The 15,162-nt window shown below is 44.0% G+C and overlaps 1 protein-coding gene across 1 annotated transcript; it reads right to left on the bottom strand.

The window, feature by feature from the left end:
* Window positions 1–222: 222 nt before the first annotated feature.
* On the bottom strand, window positions 223–4,441 carry Il36rn (interleukin 36 receptor antagonist). Its single transcript, XM_059259079.1, has 4 exons — window positions 4,413–4,441; window positions 1,921–2,006; window positions 655–782; window positions 223–447 (listed from the first exon to the last, which is right to left on the bottom strand). Exons 1-4 carry the CDS (start codon window positions 4,439–4,441, stop codon window positions 223–225), a joined length of 468 nt encoding a protein of 155 aa, XP_059115062.1.
* Window positions 4,442–15,162: the final 10,721 nt, after the last annotated feature.

Here is a 15,162-nt window from a genome sequence, read left to right as displayed (position 1 = left end):
GAGTCCACACACTGAGCTCCGGATACCGGAAGAATTTGTTGGGAACCGGGAGAAGAGAATGGCTGTGTGCCTCCTAAGTCAGAATGGGAGTCCCGAGGAGGAGGAGGAGGAGGGGAGGGAGAGGAGTACGTCACCCACCATGGAGCTCCTCTATCACTACCTGCCCCCCACCCGTATTGCCTACTCTGCCTCTGCCTAGAGAATTTGGGGGACCGTGCAGTCCTAGTCACACTGCTGAAAGTAGAAGTCCGTGATGGGAGCGTCCCAGGCGGCATCCTCAGGGATCTGGGTGAGCCTGACAGGCTGGTCAGCTTCGGGCGCAGTGCAGAGGAACCAGCCGGGGTAGGCAGCTGACTCGAAGCTGGAGGTGAGTCCCATATCCCGCCGGTAGAAGGTGAAGCTCTTGGATTCCTTAGTCCCGAGGTAAAGCTCCATAATGTTCACTGGCTGTAGAAAAGGGGCATGAGGGATGAGACACAGGAGTGCGAAAGAGAGAGGGCTAAGCTGGGCAAGGGAAAGGTCCCCAGAGAGGGGCCAGCGCTGGCTCAGCACGCCTTCGCCAGCATCCGAAGGTACCTAGGCTGTAGTGTGGCAGAGTGTGCTCGCCTCTCCTGGCTCAGGCCCAGAAGGTGAAGATGCGGCAGTAAGACTCACCTCAAGTTTCAGAGTTGGCTCTTTCTCTGTCCCACAGGACAGGCACTGGCTTCCTCCCTGAACACCCAGGATGACAGGGGACAGACTGGCATCCAGTGCCCGATTTGGGACGACACTGATCTCCTCACCTAGAGGAAAAAGGCAAGATTCGGGAACTTGCTTGTTCTTCTGCCCACTCTCCCCCAGGAGTAGGGCCTTAAAGGGCTTAGAACCAGTGTGAGGCATCCTGCCTTCCAACACAGGGATAAGGCTAATCTCCTGTCACCTGGCCTAGGTTGTAAACCAAAGCACAGGAACTCCAGGTATGACCTCCTACCCCATCCTTCTTGCTCAGGCCTAAACTTTGATAGATTCTTTAAATTCCAAGAGATTACCCCTCCCACCACCGCCTTTAACTCCCTGGACTCCCAGGCCTCTTTTCTGGACCTTGTCTTATCCTGTTAGAGTTACGCAGTGTCTTTATCCCCTGTGGGATTTCTGCAGAAGAGGATTTCACTCTGTACATCACCCATCATCCCGTGTACACATGCACAGACAATCACACACATATTACATCAATACATGCATATGTACATAGCTATAATCACATATGTGTGCACCCCCATACATATTACACATAATCAAAACATGTACATATTGATAGGCACACATACAATGCTTATATGCAAATGCTATGCATATACATACTTAAGCACATAACCACATTTATATACATGAGCTTGTGCATTCACATATAGCTGTACCCTTGTGTGGTGTTCCCATATGCACACGTGTACACACAACGCAGCAAATGGATCTAGTACCTCATGAGGGTGCCCAAGTAAACATGTATGCACCAATGTGGTAAGGCCTGTCAAAGTATGAGGGCACAGTGAGTAAGCAAGAGGCCAGAGCTCCCCCTCAACCCCATCCGGATCTCAGCATTGAAGGTAATGGAGGATTGCTAGAGGGAAGGATGGAGGAGCAGAGCCCACTCACTCGGGAATGAAGAACTATTTCAGCCCTTTGCACAGTACTGTCTCCAAAGGTGATAGAATACCCAAAATGGTCTGTGATGGAAACATAAGTCATTTGTCTTGGACAATATCCCACTTCTACACAGAGGCTTCCCCGGGGTCCCCACTTTCCTTGAAGCCTGTTTTATGCTGCCCTATCTGACATGGCAATTATTGGGTCTGCAAGCCTGCTGCTGGTTTACAGAGCCATTCAAGGCTTCTAAACACATTCCTCAGAGAGTACAGAGGCCTGGGACTCATAGATACCAACCTTTAATGACCTTCCCCGCATGCAGCCCTCCAGCCAGCAGCTGGTTATCGTGCAGGTAAAGTACCTTCAAGGCTGAATCCTTCATTCTGAAACACCAGGAAGGGACAAGACTCCATAAGAGCAGGGATGAGCACTTTACCTTGCCCTGGCTTCACAAGGTCTCCCAAAACTCAGGTGTCTTCTCTTCTTCTGTTTCCACTGTGCCAACCACAGCCACCAGCTTTCAGTCCTAGCTCTGCAAGATCACCCCTCTGCCACCTATCTGTATCTGAGGTCTGCTCTCTCCCCATATTAAACCTTTTATATCCCAGAAAATCTCCTCTCTGTAGGTTGGAAGAGTCTATGAGTTGGAGCCCTGGGCTCTTCAAAGCCAGGAGACCACTTCTCCAACCTTCTCTGTTGTCCTTGACACACGGATTTCTTTTTATTAAACCTGTATTGATGAGCCTCAAGTTGTTTAGACATTTTTAGCCCTGTGGGATCCCTGTGAGCAGAAGAGGGTTTTACCTGAGCTAACTCTGCACAGGAAGGTTTGGGGATGAGCTGCAGCAAACTAAATACTTGCCCTCTCTGGGTATGACTCTCTTCATTGCTAAACCATGACAGTGGGTTAAATAACGCCCAGAACTCTTCCGAATTAAAATCTGATGCTTGTTTTTTTTTTTTTTTTTTTTTTTTTTTTTTTTTTTTTTTTTTGTTTTGTGTTGTTGTTTGAGACAGGATCTCACTGTATAGCCCTGTTTGGCCTGGAACTCACTATGTAGACCAGATTGGCCTCAAACTCATAGTTCTGCCTGACTCTTCTTCTCGGCTCCCTCCATTCTTACTGAGCATTTCAAATCACATTTGCTTCCACTGGTCCATATATTCCATCCTGAGGACTTTCTTTAAAGCTCTATTTTATTTTTCTTTTTCTTTTTTTTCTTTTTTTTAAAAATTTATTTATTAGGTATACAGTATTTTTCAAAGTTACTTTTCAGCTGCTTTTTTGACACTGTATAGGGTGAAATATGTTTAAGTAGACCTTCAGTCGACTTAAGTAGACCTCTGCTGATGTCATATGGGGAAAACTTTGCAGTGTAAAAATTGTTTTAATGTCTGGCAAAACATTTATTTTTTGCACATGTATGTGTATCTGGTGTGGTGTGGTGTGGTGTGTGTGTGTGTGTGTGTGTGTGTGTGTGTGTGTGTGTATGTGGTGTGCATGCCCACAAGTTTGAGCATGTACATGGGGGCCACGACTCCACCTTGAGTGTCTTTCTTAATCTTGCATCACTTTATTTCCTGAGGCAGGGTCTCTTGCTGAACCTGGAGCTTGCCAAGTTGACTAGTCTAGCCATCTTGCCCCAGGGTTCTCCTGTCTCTCCATCCCAGGTACTGAGATTAGAGGCTGGCTTCAGACACCCACCAGGCTTTTATGCAGAGTCTGGGGATATGAACTCTGGAAGTCACATTTCCTAACATGAACTTTATCCCCTGAGCCGTCTCCCTAGCCCCAAATATGATGAGGAAGCAGCATTCTACACCTTACTCAGTCAGAGAACACTGTTGCATGAACTATCTCACGGGACTAAGCTTCAGAGAACACACTTGGAGAAATCCTCCAACCTCTTGGTAGCACAGGGATTGGTTCTGGGACTCCTACAGACAGCCAAACCCACAGATGCTAAGGCTGTTATATAAAATGGCTGTAGTATTCGCATCTAACTGGTGTCCATCCTCCTGAATACTTTACATTACATTTACATCTCTACATTATTGTAATACCTAACACCAGGCAAACAGCACATAAATAGGCAAGCTGTTATTTAAGGAAGTAATAACTAGGAAGCCTGCATATGTTCACCACATATGCAAATTTTTCCTAATATTTTCAGTTCAGTTTGTTGAATCTGTAATTGAAGAAACCACAGATACGGAGGGTTGACAAGTTATAAACTGAGTCCAGTGAGAGTAAGGACCATCCTCATCTGATGCTGTAAAATCTATAGTAGGGGGCCTGACTCAGTGCATACCAGGCAGCAACAGATGGACAAGCTTTTGTGTTATTCCCACCCCCAGAGAGGATCATGGAGGAATTAGCACAGTGGCTGGCCCGATGGCAATTCATGGCCATGGGAGGCAATAGTGGAGCTCTGTAAGGGACACCCAGCTCTCCTTTTCACCAAACATGACTCTAGACTTCCTAGTTCCTTGTCCCATGGAGTAAGGCAATAGTGGAGCTCTGTAAGGGACACCCAGCTCTCCTTTTCACCAAACATGACTCTAGACTTCCTAGTTCCTTGTCCCATGGAGTAAATTTAGAATTGGGAACCTGTGAGAATCCCGCTCAGCCCTTCCCCAGTCTGAAGGAATTCAGAAGAGCTCCAAGGGCAGTATTGGTCCTGTCTTCCCAGCTACCTGTGACAGCCCAGCTGGGAGATTGACCCTTCTTGTCTACCCGGAACTCGGTTTTTTGAGAACACCACCAAATCAGATGAACAAGTACTCACCGGAAGCACAGTGCCCCACTCAGGACCATAATGAGCGCCACAGTATGTAGACCCTATTTCAAAATAAACAGTGGGAAATTTTAGGCAAAGAAAAGGCTGGGAAATTCGAGGCCGGAAAGCAGGCTCCGAAGACTGTCAGCATGTGAACAGCCTGTCCATAGCAGGAAATTCTGGATCTGGAAGTCAGGAGAGACCCCACGAAGGGACCCTCAGATCTCTCCTTCCTCCAGGCAGGAACCTGTGGTTGTTTGCCTGCTCTTCCAAGATGCCTTGGTCCTTTAAGTACATGAAGTACACTAATGATCGGGGAGGAGCCCTGAAACTCACTAGGGAGGAGCAGGGTTTCCCAGAATGATTTCACACCATCCCAAACTCCCCAAAGCACCTCCTGCTGCACCTTCTCCCTCAGTGAAGGAAGCTTCTGTAGACAGTCTTCTTCCTAGGATTCTGAAGGACTTCCTCTGGTCTTCCCAGCTCTCCAGGAACACTCGGCTGCTTCAGGTAGTAGATCCGGGAAGCTAGAGCAACCTTCTTTCTTCTGTCCCTCTCTCCTTCCCTTCCTCCAGGCCCTCCTTCCTGCCTTTGCCAGACCTATAGAACTGGTGGAGGCGGAGATCTGCTTAGGAATGTTTAGGCAACAGTTGTAGAAAAACCAGAAAATCCAGACATGCAAAAAAAAAAATATGCATGCTCACTCGTCTTTGGATACATTAACAAAAAACAAATGTCAACACCTTTTCTTTTGTACACATTTAACCACAGGCAGCTTTCCATATGACAACGCCATAGAAACTGTACTTTTTTTCAACCTCCATTTTTATGTAGGAACATAGCAGAATATCTTTCTATACCAAACATGACATCATAAGTCTGAATAGCTAGATAGTATTTTATGTATAGTTGTAGCATCATTCATGTACATTCATCTACTTATCATTGGTCCCTCCTACAATTGGGTTTGTTTGCTTACTTGATTTTGCTATTCAATACTATGTTATGATAAACCTCTATGATCCTATGCTTTGTCTGTCTTAAATACTTGGTTAGTAAAAGAATATATAGTTATAAAATAATGAATATGTTTTTAATACCTCCACAAATTGTGACAGAATTAGAGCTAAAGATCACTGCATAACAAAAAAAAAAGGTAGACGTTTTGAGTACTACTGAGAAATATCGGTTGTTATTGTGCCAAACATCTCTCAGGAAAGTAAATTTAATGTAGAAGCTGTCTTACGCAAAATTGTCAGATGAACTATTAGTTGACTAAGTAGGAACTACACTATAATATATAAAAACAAAACAATTCCAGGAAGAAGCAGCCCATAGGCAAAGCAGAGCTTTAAGCAAGATTGTTCTTATCTGTCAGAGAATACAACATTGTTTCACCTAAAAAAGCTAGAGAACCAGGACATCTGTTGCCAGATAGTGTCTTCTAGACATGACAGGGATACTGCACCCGAGAAATCTCTATGATGTGGTTGTCTAAACAAGACCTGCTTAATGACTGCACCAGCTGACATGTCATTGTGGATGAGGAAATTCACAAGGCCCTCTTTCCTAGATGAAGAACTATAGGCAGTCATGCCTGCTGAGAGATGGAGAATTTAGCTTTTCTAGGGATGAGCTCCCTAATAGGTTATTCAGTCCCAAATGCTCAGCTCTAAATGCATGTACACACAAGTAACACTAGATATATATACGTGTGTGTGTGTGTGTGTGTGTGTGTGTGTGTGTAACAATAATAATTACAGAAGAAGCAGTCTTCAATTTGAGAGAGAATAGAAGGTATATAGGAGCAGTCACAAGGAGGAGCAGGAGGAGTAGACGTGATGTAAATACAGTACTCATGTATGAAATTCTCAAAAATATACACAGTTAAAAAGTTTAAAAAGCCAGAATACCATCTGCCTAGGCCACCTTCCCTGACTCCTTGCTTCGGTGAACTGTGCCCAAGTGTCCAGTGAACAGTGTCATGAGGCCCTAACGCAGCTGTCTCTACTTTCTGCCTGAGACAGAATGATGCCTATGTGGGGCTGGCCTGCAGGGATGTGGCAAGCTTGCTGGGTGTGCAAGTGGGGATGTCTCTGCCAGTGTTGCTGCGGTGAAATGTGCTGATGTAAAAAGAAAGTGATGTCAGTAAGAGGTTTGGATCTCCTTCTGGCACAACATGAAACAGACTTCACTAACAATTAGCTCTTTTTAGAACACATCCCTTGGTTTGAGTTGTTAATTACTATGGATTAGGTCCCAGTGTATGCCTATGGTTCAGCATTGAAACACATGCTGGTGTTGATCTCTACACCATTCACAATATCCAAGCTGTAGAATCAGCCTAAGTACTCATCAGTGAATGAATGGGTGAAGAAAATGTGTACACATACTATGGAGTCTTATTATGCCATAAACAATAATAAGATTGTGTTACTTCAGGGAAAAAAATGAATGGAATAAGCCAATCTGATAAAGACAAATTATGCATGATTTTGCTCAGTTGTGAAATCTAGCTAGATGAAAAGAACAAGAAGGGAAAAGAGGGGTTGTTAGAGATATGGAAGCAGAAAAGAGGGAGAAGAGATCATAAAGGGTTATGGAAAGAAGGATTACGATCAAAGCATATTATACGCATTGTGGAAATGCCATGACAGAACCCATCACTTTACTTAATTAATGAATGCACATGGAGAGCAAACTCCTGCTGAAATTTAATCCTCATTGTGAGTATTAGGAAGTGGGAATAGTTGGGACCTTTGAGAAGTTATTGAGTCCTGAAGGCAGAGGAATGAGTTAATCTAGTTAAGAATTACAGGTTCATAGGTGCTGGATTATCTAGGGTGTGGATCTGGTATACAAGCCAGCTTGGCCCTATCTCGTGTGTAGACCTCTCTCCCTGGCAGTGCCCTAACCTACCTCCTTGGGTTCCTGAAGAATCTTCACCAGCAAGGGGGGCTTCACCAGATGCAAGTGCTGAGCTTGACTTTCCAGGCTTTGTCATTGAGTTAAATAATCCTCTTTTCCATATAAATCAAGGCAACAAAAGAAAATATATCCACGGATTCTTGGAAATTTCAGAGAGCACTTCTCACAGGGGGAGGGGCAACTTAAGAAAGTGGGTATGAAAAAAGTAGAACAGCATACATGCATGAACATGTCATATGGAAATCTATTATTTTATATGCCAACTAAAATTAACAAAGAAAATAATCCTACAAGAGATGATGCTTCATTTGCTTTCTCTTGAGAGTAGACTAAATCCAGCGACTTCAGTAAATATTGTCTGTGGTGGGAAATGTCAGTGTGTCACTTCTGAATCCAGGGCATAAGAGGCACAGCAGCTTCCTCCTAGCTTGTTCCTGGATTATTCACCTGGGGGAAGTCAGCTGCCACATGACAAAGACACTCAAGTGACCTCACACTGTGGAGAGATGATGTCCTGAGTGAAGGTGTATTGTTGACATAAACACAGCCATGTCAAGGACCCAAAGCCTCAGACTCATGACAATGGCAAGGCCTTTCCCTGGCCTGGATGTTGGTGGACAGTTGACTTTTAGCTAAAAACCACTATGTTCAGGAAGTATCAAACATAGCTTCCTTGTCTCGGAAGACTGCAGCCTGGGATTGCTCCTCTACAGAGACCCATGCCAAGACTAGCTAACTAACCCTCCTCCTTCGGCTGTGTACTGTAAACCTGCCTCCTTGTTCAGCTGTATATAATAAATGTTCTAAATTTCCCACCTGCTGGCTCATCTCCATCAGAGTCCATGGCCCACTCTTTGCCAGCTTTTCTGTATACATGTCTTTTGTTTCTCCATTCCCTGTTGCCTAGTCAGGTCAGTCCCCAAGTGTTGCAGGTCAGAGCACCACACAGTGCAGAACAGAGGTCTCACACCATCACTCTGTGAGGACCAAGCTCAGAGGCAGATCCTTCACCACAGTTTTCAGTGCCTGCAGCCCCAGCTGATACCTTGTGAGAACCTGGTGAAGGAGCCGTCTGATTCCAGAGTCACGCGTTTCTTGCTTTAGGTTTGGGGCTCATTTGTTAAACATAAATACTAACTGGTACACCTTGTCACGATGACTGGAAGTTGTGTCACTGTTGGTTTTTTCGTTATCCACAGTAGTCAGTGGGTTTCTCCCCTTCTCAGCAAACATCTCAATTATTTATGGTCTTCATATGTCCTACATCGTGTCAGATTTGGAAACGGGGCAATGTTTCCCAGGTAGCTCGTTACCACATTCGTGAGAATGGAAGTGTCTTTGAAGGGATAGACATAAAGTAGTAAGATAGTGCATTCACTTTCTGAGCATGTGAGCACAAACAGTCCAGGGTTCCCTGGAGTTAGGCTAATGGTTTGCCTGACGTTTCATATTCTCGTACTTGTGTGGCTACTACTTTACCTGTTTTATGAATGTAGAATCAGACACAGAAGGATTCATTACATTTACTGATATGTAATAAAGCAAAAATTGAGACTAAGAAACCTGAACCTGAAGCCGTTGACTCCAAGCAGTGTCAGAGTAGTCCTTTTACTACCTGAGTCAACCCTTATTATTTTTCTGGTCCCCATAGCACTGTGAACACAAGACAAATCCTCACTATGATTATAAGACCCTACAAAGCAAGGCTCCCATAAAACATTAGCCCCTCCCTTCCTCATCAAGGAGAGTAAGAGCCACCAAGAGGACCTTTTTCTCTTTGTTGAACAAGCCAGGGACGCTCCACCCAAGACCTTTGCACCCACTTATCTCCCTGCCCAGCTAACTCTGCACCAACGCATTAGTATGTGCCTTCCCTAGCCCGCCTCTTCTAGATCTCTGATTCAGTGCCGCCTTCTCCATCTGCTGTCGCCACTGTATGTCTCTGTTTTGTGCTCCCACGCTCCCATCATTCTTCATTTTTTCCCGTGGTACTCACCACCATTTAGCATATGGTATAATCCATCAAATGCGATGGTGAGTATCAGATTCCCCTGCCTAATACTGCTGGATGCTAAACTCACATTAGGAGAGGTTTGCCTGTCAATTCTGTGGATGGATGAAACCCAAGGCCTTTGGATGGCCCTAGTATAGAATGTGTTTCTATAAAACAGATATTGTACCAGGATGAACTGTGTACTTTCTCACATTACAAAGGCTAAAGAGTTGTCTATTATTTCATCATTGCTATTTTACTTCCCAGAGAGATTCAGTGCTGACAGGTATGCATTTTCTTCATGTGGTAGTTAAAAACATGGATTGGGGGACTCGAGAGATGTCTTGGTGGTTAGGAGCACTTGCTGCTCTTGCAGAGGACCAGGGTTCAGTTTCTAGCACTATAGGGCAGCTCATAACCATCTGTAATTCCAGTTCCTTGGAACCCAGTGCTGACTTCTGGAATCCATGGGCACAGCACTCACATGATGTACATACCTACATTCAGGAACACAAACTAAAAAAAAAATCTCTTTTGTTTGTTTGAGACAGAGTTTTGTTGTGTAGCTTTGGCTCGTCAAAAGTTCATTTGGACTAGGCTGTCCTCAAACTCACAGAGATCTGACTGCCTCTGCCTCCCAAGTACTGGGATTGAGGACTTACACCACCATGTCCCCCACCCCACACCACCAAATTTAAAAGAGTATGGATTGGAAAACTTTGGCTTTTGGACCAAGATCAGCCCACCTCTTGCTTTATGAATAAAGTTTTACTGTGATACAGTGAAGTTTATTTGCTGAAATATTGCCTATGAAGACAGATGTAAATATTTGTGACTGAACTATGTGATCTGCAAAAAAAGTTTCTACTTCATTGCCGTTTATAGGCTACCTCAGATCAGGTCTAAATCTGTCACTTCCTAGAATATTGGCCAAGTTACTTAGTATTTATACATTTTAGAATTTTTATATATAAAGTGAGAATTAAATTAAAATGATATCAATATTATTGTTGAGTGAGTCAATACATGTGCTTAGTGCCTGGCACATAGCAAGAACTTGAATGACAGCTGGACCATTATTGCCAAGAGCAACAGCATCACCTCCAACTTTGTCATCACCGCCAGCATCCTCACCACCAGTATAAGCCTTCACTATTGCCATCATAGTCTTGGGAGATTTGTTTCATCTCTCTGGTACAGCATGTTTTTGTTTGAAGAGGATGGTAATTTCCTCTTCACTGAGATCTTGAGAGGACTGAATGAGGCAGAGCCTGTAAAGAACTGGATCAGCAGGTAGTACAGATCCTGGTCACAAACTTCTTGTCCCCTAGGTTTCCCCCACCTCTTCTGCACTCACCCCAAGTATTAAAGAGAACATAGCAGAGGCCTAGATTACTTTGACCTACATCTGAGGCAGGTTTCGAGACTAAATGCCGCCTTGCATGTGCCTGGGCAATTTCTCCACCCAACTCGCCCTGTTTAGTGACCACAGGATTTGCTAGTGGGTCTTCAAAGCTCTGACAAGAAGGGTTAACTTTTGCTACATAGGCACCGTGTTAAAGGACAGCCAGCTCTTATCTTGTGTCCTAGTCACATCAGTCATAGACGGCAAGAGCTATTTTTATTCCCATTTAGTTGAAAAGACTCTCCTAAGGCCGTAAATTTAGTAGGATGTAAGACCGGCTGATGTGGCAGTTCAATTCCATGCCATCTAGCCTGTATTCCTTAACATAGAAAAACTTTGTAGATTATAAACAGAATGGAGGTGGATAAAGGGCAGAACTAGGAAACAAGGCACATCACTGGCAGGAATATGACAGCCCTAAGGACCAATGGACTATTTGAAAACAATGGGGTTTCAGAAACAATAGCAAAACAACTCAGCTGGTAGAGAAAGAAGACTCTACCCAGCACAGCAACATGCTATCTTGTGGGTAGGGAGACTCCTCATTGGGGCAGCTTTGAGGAATAAAGGCACAGAAGAGATGTTGCTGAGGCACAGAGCATGGAGATGTGAACAGAAGAGGATGTCTTATCACCCCGACTCCCTCTTCCATTGAGCTGTAGCATAAAATCATCCTGTGGGGCACTGGGGATGGGGGTGAGGGAACAGCTTTAGAGAATAGACTTGAGAAGATAGGGTGACCATGAAAAATAGGGAAGCTGGTGGGTGGTGTCACAGCACTTCAGCTGTTATGATCGTGACCACGTAGGGGATGTAGGTGGAGGGAAGTGGTGAGGGGAACAGCCAGTTCTACCGGCTAGGATTGGGCAGAACCTGCAGACAACCCACAGGGTGGGTGAGGCTCCGGTGTCTGCAACACCCACAGGCAGTTTCTCCTGATTGAGTCACCGAGGGAAAGGGCCACCCTAAGGTCCCCACCGGAGATCCAGGTCAGACCGTAAGGAGGTCCAGGCACTTCCTTGTAATAAATATCTCAGCAGTCTCCATACCTTGAGGACCCTTCCATGGATTGTAAGGTTTGTCCATTTTGGGGAGGAACCTAATATTAAATTGAAATAAGCCTTAAGTGAAAGACAGAAGCTGCTGGGTCAGGAAAAGCCTGAGTCTGGCTTCATTCACTCTGGTCTGGGCTGCCTCTGCTGGCCGGACCAGAAGGCACGTTGAGCTGCCAGTCTCACACTGGACAGGAGAGGGAGCTGTCATCCAGTATAAACTAGATAGGCTGTGTTTAGTGCCCATCCCAACAGCCACATGATGATTCTTCACGTACCTAATTTTCCATTTCTTTCTGCAAAGGATCTGAACAGCTCACCCAGGCAGGGAACACCCACGGACACAAAGACTCAGCCTGGGATCATGGGGGTGTGCCTGAGGGTGCTTCGTCTCCCCTTGACTTCATCAGCGAGGCCTGGCCCTAAGGGAGGAGTATGGGAGCATCACTTCCTATGAACTCCCCATGACAGACTATTTTTTAATAAAACAAATTTTAATTATCGTGCAAGGTATTAGACATTATTATGGCATTATTGAACAAAGTATTTTAATATTTTTCTCCCTTGTCTGCTTACGCCAACCCATGTTTCTTTTTATAATCTTCTCCAAAGTTTCTTTTCTTCTTTCATATCACCTCTTTTTGCCCTCTCTCAATCCTTCCTCAGTACCCATTTTACCCCATAACCATATATAAGATTATTGTATGTATGTATGTATGTATGTATGTATGTATATTACCAGGAAGGGTCCATATATGAGAGAGAATATGCAAATTTTGTCTTTATGAGTTTGGATCATCTCACTTAATATTATACATCCGGAATCCTTTCATTTCCCTACAAATATCACTTTTCTTTACAGCTTAATAAAATTCCACTGTGAATATATTTCATGTTTTCATTATCTACTCATCTGTTGGTGGTCATCTAGGCTGGTAAGATTACACTATTACTAATGTTCTCCATCTCTTGCTCACTCATTTGCTCACTTGCTCTTTGGTATTTTATGTAGGTGTCTGAACATTTGACTTCTTCATGCATTTCAAAATAATAATACTTTTTATAATGATATACATTATATTTATTCTGTTCCTCTGGAGAACCACAGTACCACATGTTTCCAGGGTCCACTGTCAGAAACATGCTCAGCATTGCCATACATAACTCATCAAAGTTAGTTTTAGGTTGTAATAAAACATGCACAACACCGGAGTTGCTATTTTAACCATCTTATATGTACAAAGGTATTACATTTTTACCCACATTGTTCTGCAACCATCACTGTTATCTGAGCCCAGAATTTTTTTCTCACAAAGCTGACACTCATTCAACAAACATCCACACTCCTCTTCCTCACCCTCAGCTCCTGACAGCCATCACTCTCTGAATTTGGCTGTCTGGGTACCTCAGGCAAGTGGACTCTCAGTTTTGGCTTGTTTCCTTAATGTCGTGTTCTCAAGGTTCTTCCATGCTGCAGATAATATCACACTGTCATTCCTCCTCGAGTCTGGAGGTATCTAAATGTATACACCAAGTTCATGTTCTCAAGGTTCTTCCGTGTTGCAGATAATATCACACTGTCATTCCTTCTCGAGTCTGGAGGTATCTAAATGTATACACCAAGTTCATGTTCTCAAGGTTCTTCCGTGTTGCAGATGATATCACACTGTCATTCCTTCTCGAGTCTGGAGGTATCTCAATGTGTACACCAAGTCCGCGTCATTCTTCTGTCAGTTAGCGGCTGTTGTAAAGAATCCTGCTACAAACATGAAGACTTGGCTTTTCAGTCTCTGCTCTGTATTCTTTCTAATATATACCCAGAAACAGAAATGGTACATTTTTATTTAAACTTAAAAAGTTTGTTTATCTATCTGACTATCTATCTATCTATCTATCTATCTATCTATCTATCTATCTATCTATCTATCTATCAAGACAGGGATTCTTTGTGTAGCCTTGGCTGTCCTGGAACTAGCTCTGTAAATCAGGCTGGCCTCTAACTCAGAGATCCGCCTTTCTCTGCCTCTCCAGTGCTGGGATTAAAGGCGTGGGCCACCACCATCTGGCTTAAAATTTTTATTTTAATAATATATTTTTGAGAATTTAATACAACATGTCTTGCTCATATTCAATGCCCACTCCCCCCGAATTCCTCCCAGATCCATCCTTCTCCTCAGCCCCTCAGGTTTTTTAGAGAGACTGTCTTGCAGCAGATGTCCTGGTCCTCTGGCTCTTACACTGTTTCTGCCTCTCTCTTCTGTGATGTCCCCTGAGCCGCAAGAGTAAGGGTTCTGTTGTAAATTTGTTAATTGAGGACTGGTACTCACAGTCAGTTGTTCTCTGCCTTTTGACCAGTTACGGCTTTCTGTGATGGTCTGCTTTGGTAAGAGGTGAGGCACTTACCTGTGGATATAAGGATAGATATTTAGAATGCAGTTAGGGACTATAGTGTCCATGGCATCAACCAATCACAGGTAGTTGGCTAAATTTACAGTATCAGGCATGAATTCCTTCCTATTGAGCAGATCTTAAGTCCAATTTGGCGTCTGTTGGTTACTCCCAGGGTATAAGCACTACTATTGCACCTTTTGGAATACCTTGCCATGCTGGTCATTGTGGTTCATTGGTATTACAGCCAGGAAGGACTATTGGTTTCTTTTCCCCCTCAGCAGCTTACATGACTCCTTCCAAAACTGAGAGCCAGTTCTAAGGGAGGGAGCTTCCAGGCCAGGTCTAGGTAGATTCCTCCAAGTCCTATGACTGAAGTGTGTGGTATCTTCAGCAATGGCATCTTTCCTTCTTTCTGTGGAAGGCACCAAGCTATGGCAATAGCCTATGTTTTGGGAGTTTCTTCAATTCTTCTGACCAACAACTTGAAAGAAGGCTTCCCACACCTGGCATTGGGGTTTTTGTTAGATAGTCTATAGTTTTGGGGGGAGTACTGTCACCCTAAGTATAACCTCAATTAAATTATGTATACACACATATATACACAGACCTACATAGTACATGTAATTTGTATAACCATAAACCAATATGATTCCTTCTGGGTTTTTCAAATATCCTCACTATTCTTTATCCCTCCTCCTCCCCTCCCCCTCTGTGTTGCCCTCACTCCCCACCCCCAGGTCTGGGATGCTTCTTCCTGTCATCAGGTGAAATGTTGTCTAAATACCACTTTGGTGCAGCAAAAAGCATTGCTCAGCTCTGTATCTTTTCTCATCAGCATCCCTTACTACCTGTCTGCTTGTTTTATTAACATGGAGAAAGGAGTGCTCAGTTCACCAAAGAAGTGGGGGGGGACCTCTATTTGTTCTTTAGCCCCACCAGCTTTTGAATCACATGATTTGCAGCTGTATTATTAGGCAAATACAACATTCC

Source organism: Peromyscus eremicus, chromosome 4 (assembly GCF_949786415.1).
Source record: "Peromyscus eremicus chromosome 4, PerEre_H2_v1, whole genome shotgun sequence".
NCBI classification, from domain to species: domain Eukaryota; kingdom Metazoa; phylum Chordata; class Mammalia; order Rodentia; family Cricetidae; genus Peromyscus; species Peromyscus eremicus.
The sequence above is the reverse complement of the archived record's forward strand: the minus strand, read 5'-3'. Positions and strand labels throughout refer to the sequence as shown.

Bases quoted from the DNA above. Each gene is read 5' to 3' on its own strand.
- Il36rn (XM_059259079.1), bottom strand. From the start codon at position 4,441: ATGGTCCTGAGTGGGGCACTGTGCTTCCG. The intron at 783-1,920 runs GTTGGTATCTAT...TTTTTCCTCTAG, and splicing joins TGCGGGGAAGGTCATTAAAG to GTGAGGAGATCAGTGTCGTC. The intron at 448-654 runs GTGAGTCTTACT...CCTTTTCTACAG, and splicing joins AGCCAACTCTGAAACTTGAG to CCAGTGAACATTATGGAGCT.